The sequence below is a fragment of the Alligator sinensis genome, unplaced genomic scaffold (assembly GCF_000455745.1).
Source record: "Alligator sinensis unplaced genomic scaffold, ASM45574v1 scaffold140_1, whole genome shotgun sequence".
Classification (NCBI taxonomy): Eukaryota; Metazoa; Chordata; order Crocodylia; family Alligatoridae; genus Alligator; species Alligator sinensis.
Genome location: NW_005841836.1, coordinates 5,867,797 through 5,893,762, shown reverse-complemented (window position 1 = coordinate 5,893,762; position 25,966 = coordinate 5,867,797). Strand labels below are relative to the sequence as shown.

Here is a 25,966-nt window from a genome sequence, read left to right as displayed (position 1 = left end):
GAGGGAGGGGGGGTCCCTGCTTGAGTAGCAAAGTGGGTGGGGCAGGAGGAAGCCAGGCAGACCCTGCTGTACCTGAAGTCTCTGCCAGATCTTTGGCCAGGGAGCAGGGGGGGCCAGCTCTGGTGTCTGAAGCAGACAGCCTAGCCCAGAAAGCATGCCGAGATGCTGGGGGAGTCTGGTTTAACTTAAAACAGGAAGGGATCTGGGACAGACATTGCATAAACCGGTTTGACGTCCCAAATCAGTTAAGTCTGATTATACTTTCAACCAAGTTTATCTTAAACTGGTTTCAGCCATTTTGAAACTGGTTTATGTGCACTAAGCTTATGTTCTGTTATAGGTTTAACCCAGTTTCTGATCACTTAAACCAGTTTATGTGTAATGTTTGCCCCTAGCCTACAGGGTTACCTATGTATCTTTGGTTGAGTTTTGCCATTGGCCCAAAAAAAGCAGAACAGAAAGTAATCTGAGCAGATTCAACCCCTGTGCTGCTTTGGAGGCGAACCAGGAGATCTTAGCATTCCCTTCCCTTTTAAAATTGCCAAGATGGGAGCCAATTAGTATTAATGCGGCGGTTAGCTTTAGTAATACAAACAATGTCCACCAACAATTGAAACCATCTTTCATTCCATGTAAGTTTCAGCAAAAGAGCTATCAGCTGCACTGACCAGCTAGATCCGGATACAAAGCTATCAGAATCAGAAGAAAGGCCACCAGTGTTTTCAGTGCAAGCTGATAAAGCCTTTAGGTCATGGCCAACCTAGAATGGCTGAATGTGTAATAGAGAAAAACTCCAGTCTCTAGCCCTGGTTCTCTCATAACAAATCTCCCCATCTGATATTCAGTTACTCTTTATTAAACATTGTTTTCTCTCAGAAGTTTTCTCTACATCCTATGGCATCATGGGAAAGTAATTCTTGCTTCATTGATCATTTCTAGGGATGTGCTCAATTTTAGGCTACAAAATCCATTAAAAGAGGTTCATGCTACATCTACAGGATTTTGGATCAGGCCCACTCAATGTATTCAGTACTTTGATTGCAAAATCAGTTCCTATACAACTTCACCAAGGCAAGACCTTCATGGCCCTATATTTCAGCCACTTGGAAAACTTCAACACATTTACCTATCCTAAAAGGTAACATATATTTCCCATAAAGAAGGAAAACATTTATGCTCACCAGATTACAAACAAGCAACCCAAAACCCTTCTCCCCAATAAATAAAATGGACCAATAAAACCAGAAAAAGTAATTTTTCCTCAGATACTACTGAAAGATAACTTTACATGTCATGAATTGCATCCATTCTTTCCTACTGCAGTAGTTCAGGACCCACCCACCACCCAACACACACTCCCTGGCCTATACTGTTGCTAGAGAGCTGACAAGCAGAGCAGAAATGGAGCAGACTTGTAGTCCCTAATCATGTCCCTGCCAACGAGCCTTCTAGGCTAGGTACAGACAGTCAAAAAGCCTGAGGCCGAATCAGTTCAGTCTTTGTGGTTAGTCTAAGCTTCATAAATTAGATTGAAACAGAAGTGATCAGACATTTACCTTTGATTCAGGAAATGTAGCCATATGCCTGCAGTGGCCCAGGTCAGAAGCCAGGGGGTGCTAGAGCACAGCTCCCTGGCTGCGTGTTCTCTTCCTCTTCCGCTTCTTTCTGTCCCTGAGGTCTCTGGGATTTGCAGTCCAGAATTACAACAGCAGGACTCTGCACAGTTGCTCATCATTTCCTCTTTCTGCTTCCTAGTGCCTCTGGGGCTTGTAATCCACAGTTGCAGCCAGCAGTAAGTTTGAGCAGGTGAAGGGGTGTTTAACCCCCTTCCCTAGCCCCTGGTTTCAGACTGCTCCCCACCCCACTTCCCTGGAGACTGGGTTGCATTCCCAGCCAGGCTTGCCCCCTTGTCAGCCAGTCCTCACTGCTCCAGCCAGGGAGTAGAGGGGTGGGGCCATGCCTGCTCTCTACAGCAGACATCTCAGCCCAGCCCAGAGCTGCAAAGCATCCTGGGATGCTGGGGGGCTGTGATTTAACTTGAACCAGGAAGGGGTCTGGGACAGAAGTTTCATAAACTGGTTTGATCCAGATCAGTTAAGTCTGATACTACATTCAACCCGGTTTATCTTAAACCAGTTTCAGCCATTTTGAAACTGGTTTATGTTCATTGAGTTTATATTATGTTGTTACAGGTTTAAACCAATTTTTCATCACTTAAATCGGGATTATGTGTAACTTTTGTCCCTAAACCTAGTGGCAGGTCTGAGCTGTGCACATTAAAGAGGGTATTAACCCTGAGTGTGTGACTGATCACTAGCACTTGTTAATCCTAACACAGATTTAACATTCATTAGAATTAGCAGTTGCTAACTTTAACATGTAATCTCGCCCTCATTTAAAGGCAACAGTCTTCAAATTATTTGGAAAGACCTAAGAATTCTACTGCCTAACTCCCTACTTCCCAGTGCCAGCTAATCATTGCTGGATTTGAGTATTTCTTCTACCCATCTCCCTCCAGTTAGCATAGCTTGCTGAACTACTCTAGACAAAGTATAAGGAATACTTTTGGTCTAATACTTTCCTAGGGTTCGATCCATAAAGTTGCTGAATATCTGACTTCACTGGTGGTTTTCAGTAGCTTGCCAGAAACAGCATCACTGCAACACTGGGCACTTATTTCATGTTTTGACATACTGTTCTGTCAGCTACGCTGAAATGAAATAACCGCTCAAATTGACACTATCTGCAATACACCCTTCAAAGATTCTATTGCAATTGACTTGAAAAATTATTACTGAGACTACTCTTTTTTTACATCTCTAACAACATGCAAATCCACATCTTTATTTCTGTGATAAAGTTGATTACCTTTTTTTCTTGTGTTAGAACTGTGCCTGATTTAACTGATATTCTCTTGCTATTTCATTTGTAAAACACTGCTCCAAAATAGTTTCTAAGAATGCTATCTCAGATGAGCTGACAAACAGCTTCTCATCCTCATGCAGTTTCCTTTTGTATTTTGAGCAAGCTCAAAGGAAAGAGGTGAATTCTCAAAGTAGGAATGGGGTGTTAGCAACATTTCAACTACTGCCTTACCTCATGCTCTCATTTAGAATAGCCCTCAAAGACAGAGGACTCTGAGCTGATGTGAACTGATAGAACTAGTAACACGAGTTTATACCACCTGAGGATCTAGCTGTCTGCTCTTTGCATGATTTTACCTTTTCATTAAATTTAGATTGTTTGCTCCTAGGAAATGTGAATAAATAAGTTATTAAATCTAAAAAAGCAGGCCATTTTTTTTTAAAAAAAGCTATGTTTGGATCATTTTGTTACAAGTTAGGGATTTAAACCCAGCCCACTGAAGTTGAAAGTCTCACCACTGACTTCAAATGGAGCGGAGCACGTCTTCTAGAGAGGACAAAAATAGGTTCTTGATTCCTGAAACACAGAGCTTTGATTCAGCAGGGAATTACAGTATAGGCTAAAGTCCCACTGAAATACGAGAGACACTGGCATGTACCTGAAGTTAAATACACATGTAAACGTCATGCAGATTCAGGGCCTTAAGTCATTGTAAAGGAGTTACACCCAACCACATGAAGACACTGAGGCTAGGAAATTTGCAAGATCCAAAGAGTGACTATACATTTACATGGGTAATGAGTTAAAATAGTTAAGCCTGGAAAAGATAAAGAAAATAAATTGCCATATTACAAGGATTAACCCAAACTCTATCTACCATGCAAAAGCTGAATGAGATCTTTTCAATGGGGTAAGCTACTACTTCAACTAACAACTAGGGATGCATATAAGAGGATTGCTCAAGCATGCAGGGATGAAATCAGGAAGGCCAAAGGACAACTGGAGGTGCAGCTAGCAAGGGACACGAAGGGACACAAGGGTTTCTACAAGTATGTCAGCAACAACAGGAGGATCAAGAAATGTGTGGGTCTCTTACTAAATGGAGGAGGCAACCTAGTGACTGAGGATGCAGAAATGGCTGAAATACTCAATGTCTTTTTCATCTCAGTCTTCACAGGCAAAGCCAGTTCTCAAACTACTGCACTTGGCAGCACAGCTTGGGGAGGAGGTGAGCAGTGAACAGCAGCAAAAGAACAGGTTAGTGACTATTTAGAAAAGCTGGATGTGTACAAGTCCATGGGGCCGGACGAGATGCACCCGAGGGTGATGAGGGAGTTGGCAGATGCGGTTGCAGAGCTGCTGGCCATTATCTTTGAAAACTCATGGCAATTGGGAGAGGTCCCAGATGACTGGAAAAGGGCAAAATATAATGCCCATCTTTAAGAAAGAGAAAAAGGAGGAGCCAGGAAATTAATGACCTGTCAGCCTTACCTCAGTCCCTGTAAAAATCATGGAGCAGGTCCTCAAGGAATCCATTTCTAAGCACGTGGAGCAGAAGAAGTGATTAGGAACCGTCAGCATGGATTTGCCAAGGGCAAGTCATGCCTGAGCAACCCGATTGCCTTCTATGATGAGATGACTGGCTCGGTGGATGCAGGGAGACCATTGGATGTGATATACCTTGACTTTAGCAAGGCTTTTGAAATGGTCTCCCACAACATTCTTGCAAGCAAGCTAAGGAAATACAGGTTGGATGAATGGACTTTAAGGTGAACAGAAAACTGGCTAGATCATTGGGCTCAGAGAGTCAATGACTTGATGTCTAGTTGGCAGGTGGGATCAAGTGGAGTGCCCCAGGAATCAGTCCTGGGGCCAGTTTTGTTCAGTATCTTCACCAATGACCCGGAAGATGGGATGGAGAGCACCCTCGGCAAGTTTGCAGGTGACACCCAACCTGGGGGGAGTATTAGATATGCTGGAGGGTAGGGCTAGGATTTACAGTAACCTAGACAAATTGGAGGACCTTCAGCTGGTTTCACAGGTTTCCCAGAGAGGCTGCAGTAAGCCTGGGGATCCTGGAGAAATCTGAGGCACAGCATTATTGCATACTCCTCCCCACCACTATTTGCATATGCTTAAATACTTTTTTTAATTTTCTTTTCCTGAGTTGCTGGTTCAACTCCTATGGATCTTCCAGTTTTCAGTGCAAGCAGAGTTGTTCATGGATGATGTGTATATGACTTAAATTGACATATGACATTTGTCATTTTTTAACTTCAGTTTTTTAACAAGAATACTCTTTTTACAAAGCATCTTAACTGTTTTTGAGGGCCGTGTTTGAGAGAAAATTCAGCAACCAAGAAAATATCCCTCTAAAACAAGCAGGAAGTTTGCAGCATTTTGCAACATGGAGCTTTCATGTCAATAAGGAGAGAAGTAACTAGCAACATTAGGTTTTGGCTCCACATCACCACACACTATTAAAGCCACAAGACATTGAAAACTTTACTACTTTTCTTCCGGACAGCCAACTGTCTGTCCATAACTTGACAGAGTGACTTGGCTCTCTTTTAACCATATAATTTAGAGGGAAAAAACAAACAAAAAAACCAGAACAAACAAGCCTGTACCTGGGAAGACCCAGTATATAATAGACCTTTGAGATTGGCGTTTCATCGCAAACTTGCATTGGATTCGGAACATGTTTGCACTGTGAAAAAGACAGCTTATAAGGATGCAGACTGACTAAGGAGCACATTCTCAGCCTTGCCAGCTCTACCAAGTAAAAAATAATGAGCTGGACCCCAAAACATCATACAATGTCATGAGATATTAAAAAAATAAATGTGGTGAGCCCTCTCTCCCACAGCCAAAATCTATGGCCATGCCCAAATTTCTTTCAAGTCTTTTCTCATTGCATGTTTTATTAACTCAAAAAACAACTCTTAGAAAACAATGCACCACCTTGGATCAGAAAAACTTGCAGGGTTCTGGATGCATTTTCATTTGTGACACCCTAACCATTTCCTCACTGATCCACCCTACTACAGCTGGGACTTTCTACTTGTTTTCACATGCTGGACTGTTTAAAGTTCATTGTTTTCAGGCCTTTTTTTTTTTTACAAAAATTAGAGCCAAAAATTTATTCTCTCCCCCTGAGCTCCCACACAAAAATGGAAGCTGAAATTGTCAGGTAATAACAACCTTAAAAACCCAAATATAATGATAATCATTATTAAAAAAAAAATCATTATTATCACAAACATTGGTACCACTACTTTCAGTGTTTGGCCCCCAACTAGAACTTGTTTCCCTTGGACTACTGACTTTCAGTCAACAAACCACAACTCATTTTATACTGGTCAGGACTGGACTGGACAGGACAGTTCAAAAAGAGACATTATATTTCTGCTATAGGGGAAAAAAAGAAATATACAGCCTTATATATATAAATATATATTCCCTTGCAATGTCAGCCAACTGCAAGCTAACTCATTGCCTTCTGGATGGCAGCTAGCCACCCACCAACAGCAAAGAATCCAGCTTGCCTTGACAAACGTAGGTGTCCTTTATCAGAGATGCTGACTCAACCACAGCAATGCTGGAATTCATGTAACTCAAATTATTGTGTTAGCATTTCCATATTATATCTTATACCTCGTTGAGGATGGAGCCTTTATAGAAATAAGGAGGTAAAATAAAACTTTATTTACAAAATGACAAGAACTATGGATAGTAAAAGTTAGTAAAAATTTATATCCTGGAAAACCTCTGAAAAATCTCTGGCTATGAATCAGAAGCAGCATAATCCTGGCATATGAAATAAATTAATAATGCTGAAATGTCAAAATCAAATACCAGCAACCAGCTCTCTTTTACATCTGGATCTGTTTCTAAATTGTCTCTGCTATTTTCAGAGTCATTCTGATTCCAAACCGCACAAGAAAAATTGAGTATCTTAAAATAAAATAAAAAAAATTACATGACAACTCTTGGCAACAGAATTTCCATTAATTCCAAACTAATTTCCCCCACCTATGCTCATACCAACCAAACTTGGCAACATAACTCAGGAGCTAACTAACACACACCATGTGGAATCAGCACTAAAGGTCTGATCCTTTACTTTCTTAGGCTACTGTAATTTATAGTTACATGCCCCCAATTTTTGTATTTTTGTTTTGCTTTTAACAGGACCACCAGGAATGTATTTTCTGCCTAAAAACAAAACAAACTTCAGCCTGCTTTAAGATCAACATTAAATCTGGCCTAAAATTTTTCTTTATAACATTTCTCAACCTTGATCAGGACGTTTGATAATAAGTAACCTGTGATGTCTAATGATGATATCTCTGCCCTTGAGACAAACCTGTCACTATTTGTGCATGAAGATTAAGTGCAGTACATGACTCTAAGAGGCATTAACTCCATAATATCTCAGAACAGGTGTGAAATTCAGATGGGAACACTTTATTCAGACTAGAAAATATAAGCCCTAACTAATGCAAAAGCTAATGGACTAATCCCACTCTCAAATACACATACATTCAAATGACAGGAATTTACACTATGATACTGCACACCTTCAAGAGAATCCCTTGAGGATATTTTGCTACTCCATATCTGAGACTACTTCAACTGCATAAAATAGAGAACAATTGTATTCAGCAAGTAACCTAGGTTCAGCTCACATATTTCAGACCTTCAATGTAATGCAGTTCTATTCCACATGCAGCTATGCAAAATAAATTTACCTTATACCCAAGCAATGTAGCTACTTTCACTGTATTTCCAGAAGATCTTATAAAAAAAGAGCTCTACTCAGGAGCAATGACTTGGACACATGCTCAGAATTTCACAACCATTCCTCCTCAGGAATCAAAAGCAAATCTCCATTTTTTTCCCCACTCAGGCCTTGCAGCAAACACCTTCTAAGGGCAAAGAAATATCAGCAGCGCTGATACCCCAAAAATGAACAGACAGAAATGGGGAGGAAGATGGGCCACAACCCCACATGCAGACTCCAGGCCAACCATGGAAGGGAGCTCACTCAGCAACGACTACACCTAGCTAAGCATGGAAGCAATAGATGTGTTGCTGTATGGGTAGAAGTATCAGGATGCAGCATGTTACTGGAAGAATTAACTTTCCTGAAACTGTTGCTCTGGGAGGCACTGCTATGGCAGTGCACTGGGCAATGCATGCCAGGTATAACTGAATTCTTCATTTCATTTTGGCAAAAGTATAGAAACCAGTGCTCATTTGAGTTTTTAAAAAATGCAAGCAGTACTGGGTACCTGAAGAACTTTCCAGCATTCATACACTGACAGCATTCAAGTGTTCTCCGGTGCATACTCAAGTCAGCCAGGCTGATGTCAGTGGGCTTTCCTGTGCACTGCATATTAAGCCCACATTCCCCCTGGATGTCTCATTAAGGCCCAGTGAATGGAGCAGAGCAGTGGAGTGTAGCAAAAGGCAAGGATCTAAATACTCCAGCAGCAACAATTGATAATTTTGTTTACTTAACTAGGTGGCTGCAGGCAGCTAAGCTGTGAAAGCCAGGAGACATGGAATTCATGCTGAATAAAGCTCCAAGGTATTTTGTTATCAGCATGCAGATAATAAGACTGTGTATAAAAACTGGAGTTTGCACATGCCTTAACGTCAATGCATTTCTTTCCGTAATTTTTACTGAAACATGCTGGCCAGGTACAGACATTACACTTTTACCAGTATAAGTGATTGGAAACCAATCTATACCTGCGACAGAACAGAAGTTCAACACACAAAATCAGTTTATACTCAGAACAGAAGTTTGGCACGCATAGACTGGTTTTAAAATGGCAGAATGCAGTCTATGATTTGGCCCCTACACCAAAGGGCAAATGTGTATTCTATTCACTACTGATCTAAACTACGCCACTTACAGGAAACCATGCAACTTAGATCAATTCTGCCTTGGGCTTTTTGAATATCTGTACCCTACTGGTATGAACAAGAAAGGAAACAGGAATACATTCCTTTCCAGTCTCCTGCACACCAGCTAACTGAATACCATATTTAGATGAGATAGGAGTCCTAGACTGATTATGAGACATATGTGAACCTGTCCCCATAACAATGGGAGAACACTGGCCATCAATCTTGGTCTATAAAGGATGACTATTAGGGCTGTGTGAAACGGCTATGTCTCGTTTCAGTTTTGGATGTGGTGTTTGAGGCACAGTAATTCATTTTGGTGCTTCAGATCACTGTCCCTTTTATATTCAGCTGAATCTGTTTCGGAGTTTCAATGCTGTTTGGGTGTTTCAGCCATAGGCTATAATGGGGAATCACTAAAATGCCTATAACTTTGTCATTTCTTGCTGGATGAAAATTGCAGGGATGGTAGCCTCTTCTGACAGCATGAAGCTTGCCAAGCTTCAGGAAGATAGGTGCAGGGGTTTTTGTGAAACTGCACCTCAAACTGTTCAAAGTAAAACTCGTATCACTTGCCAGCAGCAGCAGCCTGATATCGTCCTGAATTCAGATCCAGGGGCCGTTCCCCCCAGGAGGGCTGCAGGGTTGTGCCGGACTCTTCCTGGGGGATGTGGGCTGCAGGCTGTCTGGGTGCTGGGGCCGCTCAGGCTGAGCCCTGCCAGGCTCTGGCTGACTGCTGGAGCCACCCCAGCTCCCAGACAGCATGCAGCAGCCTGCCAAGCTCCACTGCACACGTGCAGGAAAAAGCCTACCTATTAAATGGGTACTTTGCGTCGGTCTTTCATCAGTCCCATGGGACGCCCATGCCCGCTACGGGACAGGGAAGTCCGGGTAAGGGAGATCCCCTGCCCTCCATCAATGCTGACCTCATGAAGTAACACCTTGAGAGGCTGGATACCTTCAAGTCAGCTGGCCCTAACAATCTATACCTCAGGGTACTCAAGGAGCTGGCAAGCATCATAGCCCAGCCTCTGGCACACATCTTTGAGAACTCCTGGTGCTCTGGTGTAGTGCCCAAAGACTGGAAGAAGGCCAATGTGGTGCCTATCTTCAAGAAGGGGAGGAAAGTGGGTCCGGCAAACTATAGGCCCATCAGCCTGACTTCTATCCTGGGGAAGATCTTAGAAAAGTTTATTAAAGAGGCCATCCTTAATGGACTGGCCGACGCCAACATCCTGAGAGATAGCCAGCATGGATTTGATGCAGGTAGGTCTTGCTTGACCAATTTCATTTCCTTTTATGACCAGGTGACCTATCACCTGGACAAGGGAGAAGAGATTGATGTCATATATCTTGACTTCAAAAAAGCCTTCAATCTGGTATCCCATGATCACCGCTTGGCGAAACTGACCAATTGTGGTCTTGGATCGACCACGATCCGCTGGCTGGGAAATTGGCTCCATGGTCGGACCCAGAGGGTGGTAATTGATGGAAGTCAATCATCATGGTGCCCTGTGACCAGTGGGGTCCCCCAAGGCTCTGTCCTTGGACCTATATTGTTCAACATTTCATTAATGATGTGGACATTGGAGTCAGAAGCGGACTGGCCAAGCTTGCCGATGACACCAAACTTTGGGGCAAAGCATCTACACGTGAAGACAGGAGGGCGATCCAGGCTGACCTGGACAGGCTCAGCAAATGGGCAGACAAGAACCTGATGGTGTTTAACACTGAAAAATACAAGGTTCTCCACCTTGGGAGGAAAAACCTGCAGCATCCTTATAGGCTCGACAGTGCTACGCTGGCTAGTACTACGGAAGAAAGAGACTTGGGGGTCATCATTGACCACAAGATGAACATGAGCCTGCAATGCGATGCTGCAGCTAATAAAGCGAGCAAAACGCTGGCTTGCATTCATAGATGCTTCTCAAGCAAATCCCGGGATGTCATTCTCCCCTTGTACTCGGCCTTGGTGAGGCCGCAGCTGGAGTACTGTGTCCAGTTTTGGGTTCCACAATTCAAAAAGGATGTGGAGAAGCTTGAGAGAGTCCAGAGAAGAGCCACACGCATGATCAGAGGTCAGGAAAACAGACCTTACGGTGACAGGCTGAGAGCCCTGGGGCTCTTTAGCCTGGAAAAGCACAGGCTCAGGGGTGATCTGATGGCCACCTATAAGTTTATCAGGGGTGACCATCAGTATCTGGGGGAACGTTTGTTCACCAGAGTGCCCCGAGGAATGACGAGGTTGAACAGTTATAAGCTACTGCAAGACCACTTCAGGCTGGACATAAGGAAGAATTTCTTTACTGTCCAAGCCCCCAAGGTCTGGAATAGCCTGCCATCAGAGGTGGTTCAAGCACCTACACGGAACACCTTCAAGAGTAAATTGGATGCTTATCTTGCTGGGATCCTATGACCCCAGCTGACTTCCTGCCCTTCAGGCAGAGGGGCTGGACTCAATGATCTTCTGAGGTCCCTTCCAGCCCTAATGTCTATGAAATCTATGAAATCATAGGGCAGCTGCTACATGGGTGTCAGGCGGGAGGGGCAATCCCTACCACCCCCCACTGCTCTGCGCTGCATGGGGGGGGCTCTGCCATGAGTGCCCAGAGGCCCCAATCACCGCTGCTGCAGCTAGTGAGGCAAGGGCTTTAAAAATAAAATAAATAAATAAATAAATGATCTTGAACAGCACACCGAGCATGTGAATGACAGCAGGCTGCCACTACCAGCTGGGCCACTACCGGTAGCATGCTGTCATCCCGCATGCAGGTCCAGGGGCCCATGGCCCCTGGGAAGAGTCCAACACAGCCCCGCAGCCCTCCCAGGGGGCGTGGTCCCAAGATCTGCATGTGCAATGACAGCAGGCTGCTGTACCTCCCCCAGAGCACTGGGATTGGAAGGGACCTCAGGGACAGATCGCAGACACTGGCCAGCTACAGATGTCAATCTGTAGCAGTCCTTCCACCCGTCTTCCCCCTCCTTCTTCTTAGTTTGTTTCCCTGTAAGCCCGGCTCCAAAACTCCAAAATGTTCTGAAACGTTTCGGATGGTTTGGTTTGGTTTTGTTTCGTTTTGGAGATGTTTCGGAGCCTTCTGTTTCATTTCAGATTTGGTGTTTTGGGCAATGAAACACCTCCAAAACGAAATGGCTGAAGACATTTTGCACAGCCCTAATGAATATTCTCTAGTGTTAAATAGCTTCTCACCTGCAGTTTGAGGATGCATGTTATCCAGTCACTTAGTTAAAGAAATTACATTCCAATACATTTTTGGAATCCACATAATAACCCTGTTTAAACTCCTCATAAAGTGGATTTTGGCAGAATCTGAACTAGTACATTACTGTAATGTTACTTTGGAACTTTGGAAGAGGAATAACCTGTACTCAATCTAGAACTTGCCATGTCTTAATCCTGGTCAGTTAAAAAAAAATCCTTATCTACCTCTGTGTGGTCCCATTTTAAATACTTATGAACTGCAATATCCCCCCACATAATATACTAATGCCATCTCCAAGTAAAGTCCCAATTAAATAAAGTACTTAAAAACATGTGTGCTTAAATTCTTAGCTTAAAGCCTGAACTCCAGCCCATTAAAGTCATTGTAAGTCTATCCATTAATTTCAATATGCCTTAAGTAAGGGTATGAAAGAGAGCCTCTACACATTTCAGTCTATCACCACCCATGTTCCTTTATTAATACAGAAGAGGCAGGATTTGTATTTCCCTCTAGTGGCAAAGCATCTGTCTTCTGTATTTAAAATATGATTTCCCTAGTTGTGCTAATATTTATTTTGATATATACCAACTTCGAGTTTTCATTTTTTTTACATTTTTTAATTGTCATTTTTATGGTACTACTAAGATAGGTCCCCAAGTTACCAGCATAAGGACTGTCCCTTGCCAAGATTTATATATATAAAATGTGGTCAGTCCTGCGCTGATGACTTGTAATGAAGCTTGGATCTAAAAATCTTCAAGAGAGCTTTATATAATATTATATATGGCTGCCTTGAAGATTTTTAGGTCCAAGCTTCATTATTTTACATTATTTTCCGTGTTTGCATGGAAAGTAAGATATGTAAATCTCTCCCTGAGGGCTATCTATGTCACTTAGGGCAATAATTGTATATGTCTGATGCTGACGTTATGTCAGCAGCAAAGTATGCTACTCCCCGGTACTCATATGCTCTAGGACACTGACACACAAACTAAAAAGCCACATTGCCTCCAGGGAACATCCATTACAGCAGTGTAATTATTTTGTAAACAGGAGTTGCCCAATCTATTGAATAATTACCTCTGTCTCTAGCTTTTAAATGATTTTTCCTAATGCCTCCCTTCCCCCCTGCCCCAATGATGTCCATGTATGTGATAGGGAGGGTTAAGCAGTAATGTTAAATTAAGATCCAATTTGTAACTGGTCATTAAAAATGTGATCACTAGGTACAACTAGAACAGTAAAGGAGGCAGTGAACTTGTCCTTGACATTCAAAGCTGCTCCAGCACATTTTTCAGCAAGTTTGAATAATTTCACTACCAAAGAAGCCTTCTTTGATAACCTCTCCAATTTTCATCCAGCTTCTAAGTCACAAGGACGATCAAAGATTCTTTTGTACTTGTTTGTAATCAAGTGCAAATTGTTTGGCTCCATTTGATTTATCTGAAAATTTTCAATCAGGTTTTTGGGACACACCACAGTGCACAGGCTGTGCTGGTGGAAGTAGATAGAGGATGACTTATTGATTGTGATGACTATCCATCCTTCCGACATCTTTTGAGCATCACCGGACTTCCCATCAGCATTCTGCACCTTGTTCTTTTAAAGCATTTAGATTTCAGTACTGGGTGGAGGAGTTCAATGTTACACAGTTCGAAACCCACTTAGCACATCTGACAGTGTGGTTCAGCTTCTATTTCTTTCTGCTGTGATGGTCCGCAGGGATCCATTTCAAAACTTCTCCTGTTTTTTGCTCTTGTGCTGCTGTTTGGTACCAGTTCAATGATGTAGAGAATAATCTGCCTCGTTTATATGCAGATGATAACAAATATATCTAACCTTTCCATCTAATTAAAATGCTGCAAATTCAACTCTGACCAATTGTTTACAAGGCATCACTGTATGGGTGTCATATAAATTTACTAGGATGAATCCTAATAAAATGGGAATGTTTTTAATTATTTGCTGTGAGTGCCATCTGAAAAATGTACCTACTTTGGCATTTTCATCTGATCATGTGCTACTGATTCTTGTCTTCAAGCATGCGAAGCAGGGGTCTGTTACACTATCACCCTATCTATCAATGGGCAAGTAGCTTTAAACTACAGCTAGAAGGATGTATTTTAATATTTATGAAATATTGTCAGGCTAAGAATATTGCTCAGCAAGAAGGATTTACATGACTTTGTTACCTAATGTGTTTGTTTTGCCCATGGACCGATTATTGTAATTCTTTTATTTTCTTGAGTTCGTGACAGAATTACTGATAACATAGCACCATGTATCTTTAGAGGCAAGAAATACTATTACTGAGTTTTTCTTTTAAACCTTAGTGCCTCATGCCTACATGCCCTTGCCATAAACCAGGGTTACATTGCATTGGGCACTGTTATAGATACAGAAGAAAACAAAAACAAAAAAAGCAAGCCCAGCCCCAGAAAGCTTACTATATCCCTATATGACAAGAGATAGTTATAGACAGATGGAAACACACTATGCAACAATAAGACAGCACTGCACACCATGATGGGCATGGTTTTAGGCAACTCCCATATTAAAATCCTGAAACTGGCTTCCTGAGTAATTTCACATTGGCCTTTTAAAAAAATCCATCCCAGGACTTGAGAGGCTATGGTTCACCACACTTGACTCAACTTTCATCATACTTTATAAGCCACTCATTAAGGTCTGAATTAATTATCATTAAGGTCTGATTACATTGTCCTAGCTATATGTACCTACTGCTTTGGGGAGGTGTCACTTTTAGTAATTATTTCTCTTAATTATAGACCTGTGGGCCAAGCAACCACTTTCAGCATGTGCTTCTGTTAAGTATACTTGATTAACACAACAAATGACATCCAAAGGCTACTGAACATTGATTTGTCAGTCTCCCAGTATTATTTTCAAAAAAGCAATACAAAAAAAGAGAAATTATGGATCTTACTTCGTAGTATTGTTCAGACTATCCAAACTGTAATTGCATTTAAATATATGTTTAAATCCTACTTCTTGGCATTCTTAGCAACTTGGAAGTGTATAATATTTAAAAGGGTAGGGTCCTGCTTCTCTCTCTCTCATTTAAATGGATTTAATTTATTGTTATGTATTTTGGCATCTGGCCATGAGACGTACATTGAAACTAAAACAAAATGACATAAATTAAAACTAAGCAACACATTAAATTATCTAAAGCAGACAGTGCAAACATCTCCCTCCCTATGCAACTGCAGCTTACGCATGAAAACTCAATCATTACCTACCTACAAAGTCTTGCCCAAACTATTGCTCTTTGTTCAATGGTGTAAATGTTAGTAAATACTGGTTCTAGCAGGCAAAGGAAGTTTGAAAGACAATGGCTAGCCTCAGAAAATGCCTTGCCTCTGGTCTTCTGGGGAGCTTGGACTACAAGCAAAGGCACTGTAGCCAACTGCAGGTGGTACCCAGGGATCAACTGTCCTCTAAGGTGACCAGGTCCTCAGGTAAAGAAAGCTTTGGCAATTAAAGTCAACTCCTGAATTATACCCAAAAGGCAGCTGAAGAGTCAGTGCAGGCTACAGATGGAGGTGTAAAGGTAACTGTGCTAACTGAAGGTCACGCTGCTTTCAAGATGACAACCTGTGACAAAATACTGACTAGATGGCTAGCCTGCCTGTAGCTGAGTGTACTTGTGCAGCAAGCTATGCTTTGCTTCCACTGTAGCATCCATAAGGTTCAGTACAGTGGGATTTTGCTTTGCAGCTGAGTGACACCTTGCCCTGTACACTAGGTAGCAGAATTGATCTGTTCCCTGAGAAAGCTTTTATTTTACTTTCTGGAAAAAGTCTTTTCGAAAAAGCTGCCAACTTACAAAGGCAGATAACACGAAAAAACTCCCTAGCAGAGCAGGTGTTTTGTTCTCTAAATAAATGACAGCACTTCAACAAGAGGCAGGTTCCACAGGGAGGGACATCCTGCAGGAAGTGTACTTTGAGGAGAGACCTGAAAGAGGGAAGGGTAGCTGTTTGAGCAAACATCTCATGACAACAGTCACATAGGAAGTGGAAAGTCCCAAGTGTGAGGGATGACAGGTTACATAAACAGGCACATGAGAAGGATAAAAAACCACCAGCAAAAGAATCAGCCACAAGATGGTGACTCCAGCTGGTCTTACATATTGAATGGCTAGGAAACGATCCACAAGAGAAAAAGCTCAAGCAAGCCTGGACTCAATCTGAATTCATCACTTTGTGTCACTGTGGAAACTCTCTGAGCAGAGACATTTACAAGTCTCAAAGAGCAGCAGGAGCACAAATCCTACTGAAGATCAAAGGGCCTCTAGCCCAGTATATGTAAGATCAGCTTCCCAATACATGGACTCCTTCCTGGGCAAATTAAACCTAGCCTTTCCTTTTTTGGGACCTTATTTAGGAAGTTACCAGCTGTCTTCAAATTCACACACTACCTCAGAGTGACTAGAAAACAATTTGCCTCAAATAATTAACAGGTACAGGGCATTTTTATGTCATCTTCTCCCAAGGAAAGCTCCCTCTAGGCAAACTTCTTTTAATCACTCACCCACTGTCCACCCAGCTCAGCTAGCAGTTGTTGCACTCCAGTTATTTCACCACCCCGCTTCTGTGGCTGTGACTTTCCCAGGTGACTTGCAGGTGCTACACAACTATCTTAGTAGATGACCCCAACTCACAGCAAAGTCTTCACTAAATCTGCCTTGCTTGTGTTTAAAAATCAATGTCTCAGATAAATATACCCAGCACTATGCATATCAGACTTACTGCAGCAGGGAGGAGGGGAAGTCCTTGACATCTTTATTTTGCTTTTGGTTTTTTGGTTTGTTGTTGGGTTTGGGGGTTGTTGGTTTGTTTTTTTTTTTTAAAGATGGCTCATCTCATGTTCTAAAAAACAAACAAACAAACAAAGCAGAAAAGCCTATAACTTTCATTATTGTTAATGTGAAACCAAACCGCTATGCAGAAAAAGAACAAACAGTTCTTTGAATAGATGCCACTGTTGTATTTAAAGAGTGGGAATTCAAATGAGCCTCGGTGAAAAGAAGGTGAGCAGTATGCACATTCTGTTTTTATTTATTGTTGGCAGAAATAGAGCATTACTTAGGTGTAATTTACATAAGAGTTTCTAATTTAACGCCAAGGTTGTTGAAGGGAAAAATGACATGCATTTATCAAGGGATAAAAATAGCAGCTATGCCAACATTTGAAACAGGCAGAGCCACAGAAACCTCACTGTGCTGCAAAGCAAAGGACTGATCCACTCTCCAGTGAAGCAGAGTAGGTGGCTAACTTTTCTAGGGGGTTTATAGAGTGGAAGAAAAAAAAAGTCTACGCACCATTTCCCACATGCCGCTTTATCAGGAAGGCTATTAAGCATGGTATAATTGCCCTGGTTCAGGCTTGATCATAAAGAAATGAACAACCACTCAGCTTTCAAATGTGATAAAAACAACAAAAGCCTTTTTTGTTCTACTGATAACAATATAACTTGACCATGGAATAATCCATAAATACAAGGTTCATATGGAAGCCAAATGACCCAGTTATATTTACTATTGAAATGGGTTCTTGTAATTCCCTTTGAGTCATGTATATCAGAAGTTAGGCTTTATCCAAAAGTTAAATTAACCATGTGTTAACTGTTATTTACTTATTTATGCTTGTTCTGAATGGATTTGAGGGAGATCTTCAATATTCTAACTTCATATTCAGAAAAGGTTAAAAAAACAAAGGGAGATTGAAAGAAAATCTTAGTATCTAATAGGCCTGATACCTTTTCATTTTTAAGTTTTATACAAGTGACAAAGCAATTTCACTGGCCCCAAAACAAACCACAGTAGAGAATTTGAGGCAGTAGAACTTGGATCTTGTTAACCCCAAGCATTCAAAAATCATTAGCCAGAACCCTGAAAAAAAATCACAAGATATGTAAATTAATTAAATTTAAAGTGTTCCTTTATTCATCTTCTGGATTTTGAGCCTTCTGGGTTCATCTTTTCAGATCCTTCTACAAAGACCCTACAGCTAGAAAAGTCCTTTAAGAAATCCTGAAACAAAGTATTCTCTCCAAAAATCACCTGATTCCAGGAGCTATAGGTTTTAGGGGAAAAGATATCTAATACAGCAAGACTCAGAATAAAATTGAGAGAGCTGAAAACTGTCAGAAATTTAGAAAGGTAGAATTGTTGTTTCTAGTAGAATACCACATTACATCTGAAAATGTGTTTGTGTTGCTGAAGATGTTTTTAAACACTAAGAACTGTACTCTCTCTATGTATTTTAGTTTTCAGAACAGATATCTTTATTTATTATTTAATATTTGAAATTTCTCCACCATGTATCACTTAAAAGTACTGTATTTTCTCAATTACAACATGAACATTTTTGTCCAAAAAGCAGCGCACAAGGAACAGAACAACGAGCAGGCTCAGCTCCCTAGTTGCTGCTATTCAATTACTTACTACAAGGAAAGATCTTTTTTCTTCATTCTTCTTTCAAAAACAAGGTACATATTTTATTCTGCAGTGTGTTGTGTACAAGAAAATATGGTAATTAACTCCCTGTTCAAGGATTTATAGGTGGTATCAATGGGGGGAAAATCATCAAATGCATCAAAAGTTGTAAATGTGAACATTTGGCATGGGGGTTCTTCCTTATCCCTACCAACTCATCCTGATATTTCAGCTTGAAACTGAAAGTGTTATACAGTTATATAAAGAGTTTAGTTTCCATAGAAACTGTTGTTATTGTCTAAAGAATTTAAAAATGGTTTTAAAAAGTGTGCATTTTACAGTCCCATTTGCATACTGCAGATGCAAAATCTTTAACGGTTTATCATTTTACCAGTATTTATACCTTAGACCATTTTAAATGACATTCCTAGATTTAAGAACTTCTATATTATTGGCATAACTATATGTCACATGGAAACATTAAAATGTTTAGAGCCTTTGTTGTGTTTTACTACACTAATGTTCACGGCACGTGTACAGATCTAGATATAGACAGACACAGATCTCTATCTAGAAATACTATCTCTAGATAGTGGTAATATAATTAATTATATTTTATTCTCATGCACACTGAGCATTCCAAGGTAAAGAAACAAAAGCAGCCTGGACCAGTTTGCACAACAGAATAGGAGTGGATGGAGTGGTGCCTGGTAAAGGAAAGGCTAAGAGGAAATTACAAAAGAAGTTCCTTCATTGCAAGTATCAATTTACAAATTTGATTCAGCATTTTTAAACCAAACAGTTTAGGGCCCCAAAGGCCCTGAAGTCCTAATCTATTTGACGTCAGGGGGAGTTCTGATTTAGGGAGGACTATGGAATAAGGCTCTAAGGACTACATGTTTCAAAACTGCTCAAATGAATCTGTACATAAACAGTTTTTTCCTTCTGATTTAAAGATGAATTGCTTATTAATCTCCTGCTCTCAAAATTACTTCTTCTTCTTTCTGAAATGATTCTAATAACTTATTAAAAAGCAGAGGTTATGATAATTATCTTATAATTCCCTCAGCCCTGTATAGCTCTCATTATATTTGGAATGAAGACACTTCTCTTGATACACAATTATAAAGGTCTCTCTTCGTTTTCTCCAGAACATTAGCTCCATTTCTCTTCTCATTTGCATATTCACCTCAGTGCTCCTGCCGCTTGATATTTGCCCTCTCTTACAATTACCCTTCTCCCCCATTGCAAGATTTAGCACAAACATCAGATTTTGGATGGAAAATGCTCCTGCAACTTCTGAGTAAGGAAACTGAACAAATCCTTGAACAAGTTGGGAGGACAGGAAAGATGATTTTGTATTTAAAGCTCTTGGCTAGAACAGAGGAAGTTTGGGATGCATTCCCAGGGACTTCCAACGTATCACTGTGGGGGCTGACATTTTAAAGTTATGTAGGTGCCTTGAGATGCAAAAGAGCCTAGGGATTTTCAAAAGCACCTCACTCCCACTGAAAGATTCTCTGCCTCATATATGTTGTCTTTATACCATTACAATTCTAGCGTTTGATCTATCTGTGCCTCAGTTCCCCCATCTGTAAGATGGTTCTGATTCTTTGTTTTCTCTGCCTACAAGGTAATATCTCTGGGGCAGGGATTTATTATTGAATTGCCATGATCGATGGGGCCAAAATATAATGATATCTCAGTGGGTCAGTGTGGTTCTCATTTCCATATTAGCAGACCCTTGAGTTTCATTTATTAGGGATATTCAGTGTGCATTAGTATAAATCTACTGACCCATTCTAAACAGATGAACAAAGATGACTTTGACCAGTCCTCCCATGTAAAGAAATTTAACAGCAATTTAACCCCACTGATTACAGGAGATACCAGCAGAGGGGAGCCAGAAATAGGATGCAGTGGATGGGAGTGCAAGTAAGTATGGGGTCAGTTATTACCACCAGTAGTTTTCATGACCCTAGCTATAAGAAGGATGTGGTGGTGGGCAGGACACCACATTAGCATGCAAGAAACCAAGTTTCAATTCCTGGTTCTGAAGAAGACTTCATGTGAAATCTGCATCAAGTCATTTAAGCTACCCTGTGCCTCAGTTTACCACCCGTAAAATGGAAGAGTACTTCTATGCCTCACAGGAGTGCTGTGAGGACAAAAAATATGAAGGACTGTGAAGCAACACTGATCCTACGCTGAGGCAGCCCTTGTAGGTACAGAGAGGTAGAATGTCATTCTTATAGCATTGACAAGGGAGTATACAGGGGAGTGTTTGGGTATTGCTACACCTTACCAAGGGTTGTGTCAACAGACACCACGCACTGTGGTCCTGTTTATGGTATTATAAGCTTCCACATTCATAATACTTCCTCTCTCTTCCTTGCATTCTGGCAGCGTTTCACAGCATGTAAATGTTTAGCTTAGTTTAAATGCTTGCCCCACGAGATAAAACATGATGTCTGTTTATGTCTAACAATGTGTCCAAGTGGGATAGATCAGCAAAAAGACTAAGAGTAAAGGAATTCAATATTTTTCCCTATGGCTAAAAGTGACCTAAACTGCCTCCTAGAGTGATGAAGGGACTTTGTCATAGTGCTAATAATGTGTTAGAACACCTTCCATCTTGTTTGTTATTATTTCAATCAAAATAATCAAATGAAAATGAACATTAGAAAAGCATGTCTTGATCCAAAGCCCACTAGATACTGTGGAAAGACACCCATTAATTTATATGGGTTTTGGATCAGACCCTGAAAACACAGGCCCGTTCACCAGTTCTTTATAATTTTTAATGCACTTAGAAACAAAATGGCTTCCTCAAACGGGCAGAAAGCAAAGGGTTACCAAATTCAATACCAAATGTTGTCATAAACTAGAGGAATGCAAGGACAACATGATCACTTCTAGTCATGCGATAGACTACCCAGCCAATTCCTCTCATCTACAAAAGATGGGTCTTGTGCTATGATCTAAAGAACACCAGGGTGTAGCGAGACTAATGAAGCAGATGAGTTTCATCATGAATTACCTTCCTACAAGCCTATGAAGTATTACATTTGGGGACTTATTAATCCCTGTTAACTGGCATCAAGGAAGTAGAAAGCAGATGAAGAAACCAGGGGTTTCAAACTAACCACCTGTCCACAGTCCATAGATTGTTTAACATTTCTTGAAGTCCAGATCCTCAAATGTTGTGAAGCAGCAGCAATGAAGCTTTGACAGTTTATGCAAGGTGAGTCTCTGGATCATACTTTATACCAGAATACTTTAGGATGAACAGATTGTGAACAGCCTGCATGTGGGTTTCAAGGGGCAAGAGATTTTCCACCCCATATAAACTCCTTTCAGGAGTCACAGTCCTTGTCCTCACTATGACTGGTGCCACTAGTGACTAGAAAGGAAGTGAAAGCATGGGTAAGATATTCTACACACCCTATTCACAAGTGTAGCAGCTGAGACATGCCTCTGCATTTGGTAGCTCCAGGGGCATGTCTACACGAGATGTTTACTGCAAGTTGACTAATTAGCTGTGCATTAAACAACTCAGCTTCTACACGTGTGCCTTTACTAGGCTGGAGTAAACTAATTTACTCCCCAGCAGGAAAGTACCTGTATTTACTCTGCAGCAGCACACATGCAGACACTGCCCGGCTAGCTGGGGCACAAGGGTGATTCAGTTCGGGGCCTTCCTGCTGGCTAGCCCTATGCTGAAGCTTCCTCATGCTCCAGACAGCTCCTCCACAACACACTGAGCCAAAGGGAACAGCCCTGGGCTGGCAGGCTGACTGCTGGGGCCCCCTGCCAGCCAGGGCTGCTCCACCCGGCTGGATGTGCTGTGCCTGAATAAATTGTGGAGCTTATTGCACCAGAGTTAATTGCTCCTGAGCACACATGGAAATGGCATGCCCAGGAGCAATTAACTCTGGAACGATAAGCTCTGTAGTTTATTCAAGTGCTGTAACTGCTTGTGTAGATACACCCCAGCAGCCATAATCTCTCTATGATAGCTATCATCTTGCCTGACACATCAGATCAAACCAGGAGCTGTTGCAGTTTGAGCTGAAGAGCCAACCCTTCCTTCAGCTGCAAAAGACTCACACTATCCTGTGGGGCTCGGGCAGAGGAATCCCTATAAGCAAAGCATATGCTCACATGAGGGCTGTATCTACTTGCCCACAATGCCCCCAATATATGCCTGTGTATAAATATAGATATGGTTGACCCCCAGCAAGCATTTTGCTTCATGTGTTAAATAGCATTCTGTGCAAAGTCAACCCAGGTGCCATTTTTGTTCTGTTCCCACGCGTTCGTTGACAAAAAGGCAACCTGATTCACTCAGGTGGTACATTACACCACCCTGGAAGCCAGGGTTTTCTCATACCCTTCAATTAATGCCACTGCAGTCATGTTGCACGATAACAAAAACAGCCATTATGTAACCTAATAAATAAAAGTCACCAAGGTAATAGCTGTGCATAAATCTTAGCTAAAAATGTTTTGGTAGAAGAACATGAATGTCTTCTGTAAAGCGGGTGGCACTTTAAAATAATGTTCTAGCCATTGTTAATGTTTTATTGCTATTCATCGTAAAGCCATTAATCATAGAGAACTAATTTGATATTAATGTGGATGTCATAAAGCAATTCAGTAGCATTCCACTTGTAATTCAGCATTTCAAATGCTGCCAGCACTCCACAGAAAGCTTTGAAAACCAAATGTAAATGGAGTATTTTTGAGATATACCTCAGATAGCTCCAGGTCCATGGAACCTGCTAACATGTATTGCCAGAAAGCCCAATCATGGGACAGTGTCCTGCAACACAGCAGGTTGGAGGTAAGAAGGAAGGGAAGGGAGTGTAGGAGGAAAGACGGCAAACAAATGGAGACAATATCAATCCACCATCCATTTCCTCCCCTGAGGTTACGGTATGAATGGCATCTCAAGAGGCCACTTCAGCCTCGAAGCTTCAGCCGCAGCTGTGAAGCTGTGCAGCTGTACTTTCAGAACCCTGGAGAGATTTCCTTCCCTCCTTTAACCTCTGGATTTCCCCAAGGCACAGCCCAGTTACTAGAGCTGTGCGCTAGAGATTTTCCTTTCATATTAAATTCTCCGTCCAAAAATAACAATACAGGCGCACACAAAAAATGTATTTCTATTACTGACTTTCTCAGACGACAATAAAAGGGAATTCCAAACATAACTGGGTCTCCTGGGACTAATACAAATGTGAACTGAAATCAATTCAAAAAAGACTCTTACTGGCCTCAACAGGCATCAAATCAGGATAACTGAAGCAGAAGACCACCCTGTACAAAATGCAACAAAGAAATAAATGCTGAACCTAAGGGGAAGGAAAATCTTTAATTCTTTTGTTTGCATCTTTAGAAATAACTCTCAGGTTTCAAGATTTTTATTCTTTATCTACCATAAATACAACTTTCACCAGAACAGGACCAAATGCCACAGGTCTACATAGACTTGGTAAAGTGAAAATCCAAATATTTTTCTTTGTCTTGGATAAATTGTCTCATGCCTGCCTATCATTTCCATGAGGCCATATCAAAATTATCAATGTGACATCTGGTAGGTGTACAGCAAAACAGCCTACCTTGGGAGCTCTGGCATGTTTTCCACATCTGGCATCTTTGACGAGGCCGGTATCAAGCAGCTCTGTCTCCTATGTGGAAAAGTGGAAAATATATTGTCATTACACATGTCACAGATATACTTAAATGTGCAAGTTACAAAATATTGCCACCAGAGAGAGAGAGAGTCTTGCGGTGAATATGGTGCAGGATGCAGAGTTTATAAAAAACCCTACTTTTTAATGTGCTTTATTACAATTTTGGAGCCTTAGTCAAATAGCCTGATTGTTTCCTCATGAGTCTGCTCTGATGTGTGTTATTTCTCCAACTCTTTGATCTTTGGATTGCTAACCATGATGATCCAAAACTATTTAGCCTGTTTTTTAGATTGCCAAGTACCCCTACTGAACTGCATGATTTTTTTTTTTAGGCAGAACATCCATTTGCTGGTATTTATGTATAGCTTCCCCCTCAATAATTAGTTCCTCGCTCCAGTATGAAAAAGAGAACTCTGCCTCACACAAAATCTGCCCTCTGCAATAGAAAATCTACTTGATCACAGACAGAATGCTTTGAAAAGCATGCATGAAAAAGAGGGATGTTATACATTTGGTGATAACATGCTCCATCAATTTTATGGAGACTTATTTTCCTTACTGCTCATGTACTTTTGACAAGCCTTTCATAGTTCATGACACTTCCCAGCCCCCAAGAACACGCTGTATTTTGTAACCACGAGAACAAAACCAACATAGAGGGAAATAGCTTCAAGGAAAATGTTGCATTGGATTTTCTCTGGTTTTTAGTTTTTAATATCAACTCAGCTTTCAAAAATATATCTTTGCATATTTAGGGCTAGACTGTCCTGTCTGGTGCCCCCTTTCAGAAGAACAAGGCATGGCAGATGCCTCCCCACTCCCTTCCATTCCATGTTCAGCAGAGAAGAATGAGAATTGCTCTCCAAGGGGCTGCTACTAATCTGTACTGTGAATGCGAGTAGGAGTGGGCACACACAGTACAAATGGCTCGAGTCTCAGTACTTCTCCTCACATCTAGCATGGCAGCCCAGCTGCACTGGTGTCTAGAGGGGTACTCTTGCACCAGCTTCAGGTATTCTACTCTCTCTGGAGTCGGGGGTAACCAGGAAACAAATCTGTAACTTTGAGTCAACATCTTTCCCTTAGATGTTCCTTAGATAGCAACATATTCCTTAGATAGCACAAGTTTTTTGGAAGAAATGCCTGTATATAGGGACAGAGCTAGTATGGAAGGAATAACAATGGTACAGTTTGAAAGGCCCAGATGTCTGCTCATGTATCTTTCCCACGCACTCAGACCCAGGCATCAGGCACATATTTTTTCCCCAGAGGCAACAAAAATTATCTTGTGAGATGAAGGAGAACAGGTTTAATTTGATATGGCATTGATTAAACATGTTAAAACACATCCTACTACTGTCTTCCTCATTTGCATCATAATACAGACTAACTGTCCACGGTAGCAAGTTCACGTTCAAATACATATTAAATATAGGCAATTACAGTTATAGTGTTGAAGTAGGAATGTGACCACAGTGCATACAGCCTAATTTAATGCATTTCCATCATTCAAGTAATTACTCCACTGATTCTCAAAGATTCTGAAATTTAAATGGAATGAAAAGGATCTGTATTTTGAAAAGCAAACATCAAATTCCCAAAACAAAACACAGGTATTTTTTTTTACAGGGACATAATGATCTTGTAATAGGTTATTCTGTACACTGATTTCTTTTCCATTTTTATGAACCAAATCCTGCACCAACCTCATCCCAACCCCCAAACACTTACCATCCTACCCTGAAAGCACTTCCTATTCTGGGAACACTACCTATTCTGTTCCCAAATAGCTGGGGGGGGGG

At 41.2% G+C, this 25,966-nt stretch overlaps 1 protein-coding gene across 5 annotated transcripts in view; it reads right to left on the bottom strand.

Annotated features, from left to right (window-relative positions):
* The window catches only part of PLCB1 (phospholipase C beta 1), a 737,260-nt gene that overhangs the window by 531,078 nt on the left and 180,216 nt on the right, over positions 1-25,966 (bottom strand). For all 5 annotated transcript variants that reach the window (XM_025202227.1, XM_025202200.1, XM_025202212.1 and 2 more), the window contains exon 2: positions 24,090-24,158. Coding sequence is in view for 4 of the 5 variants with exons in the window: in XM_025202200.1 (XP_025057985.1) it covers positions 24,090-24,158 (69 nt within the window). In the remaining variant the exon portion in view is untranslated. The remainder of the gene's footprint in view (positions 1-24,089; positions 24,159-25,966) is intronic.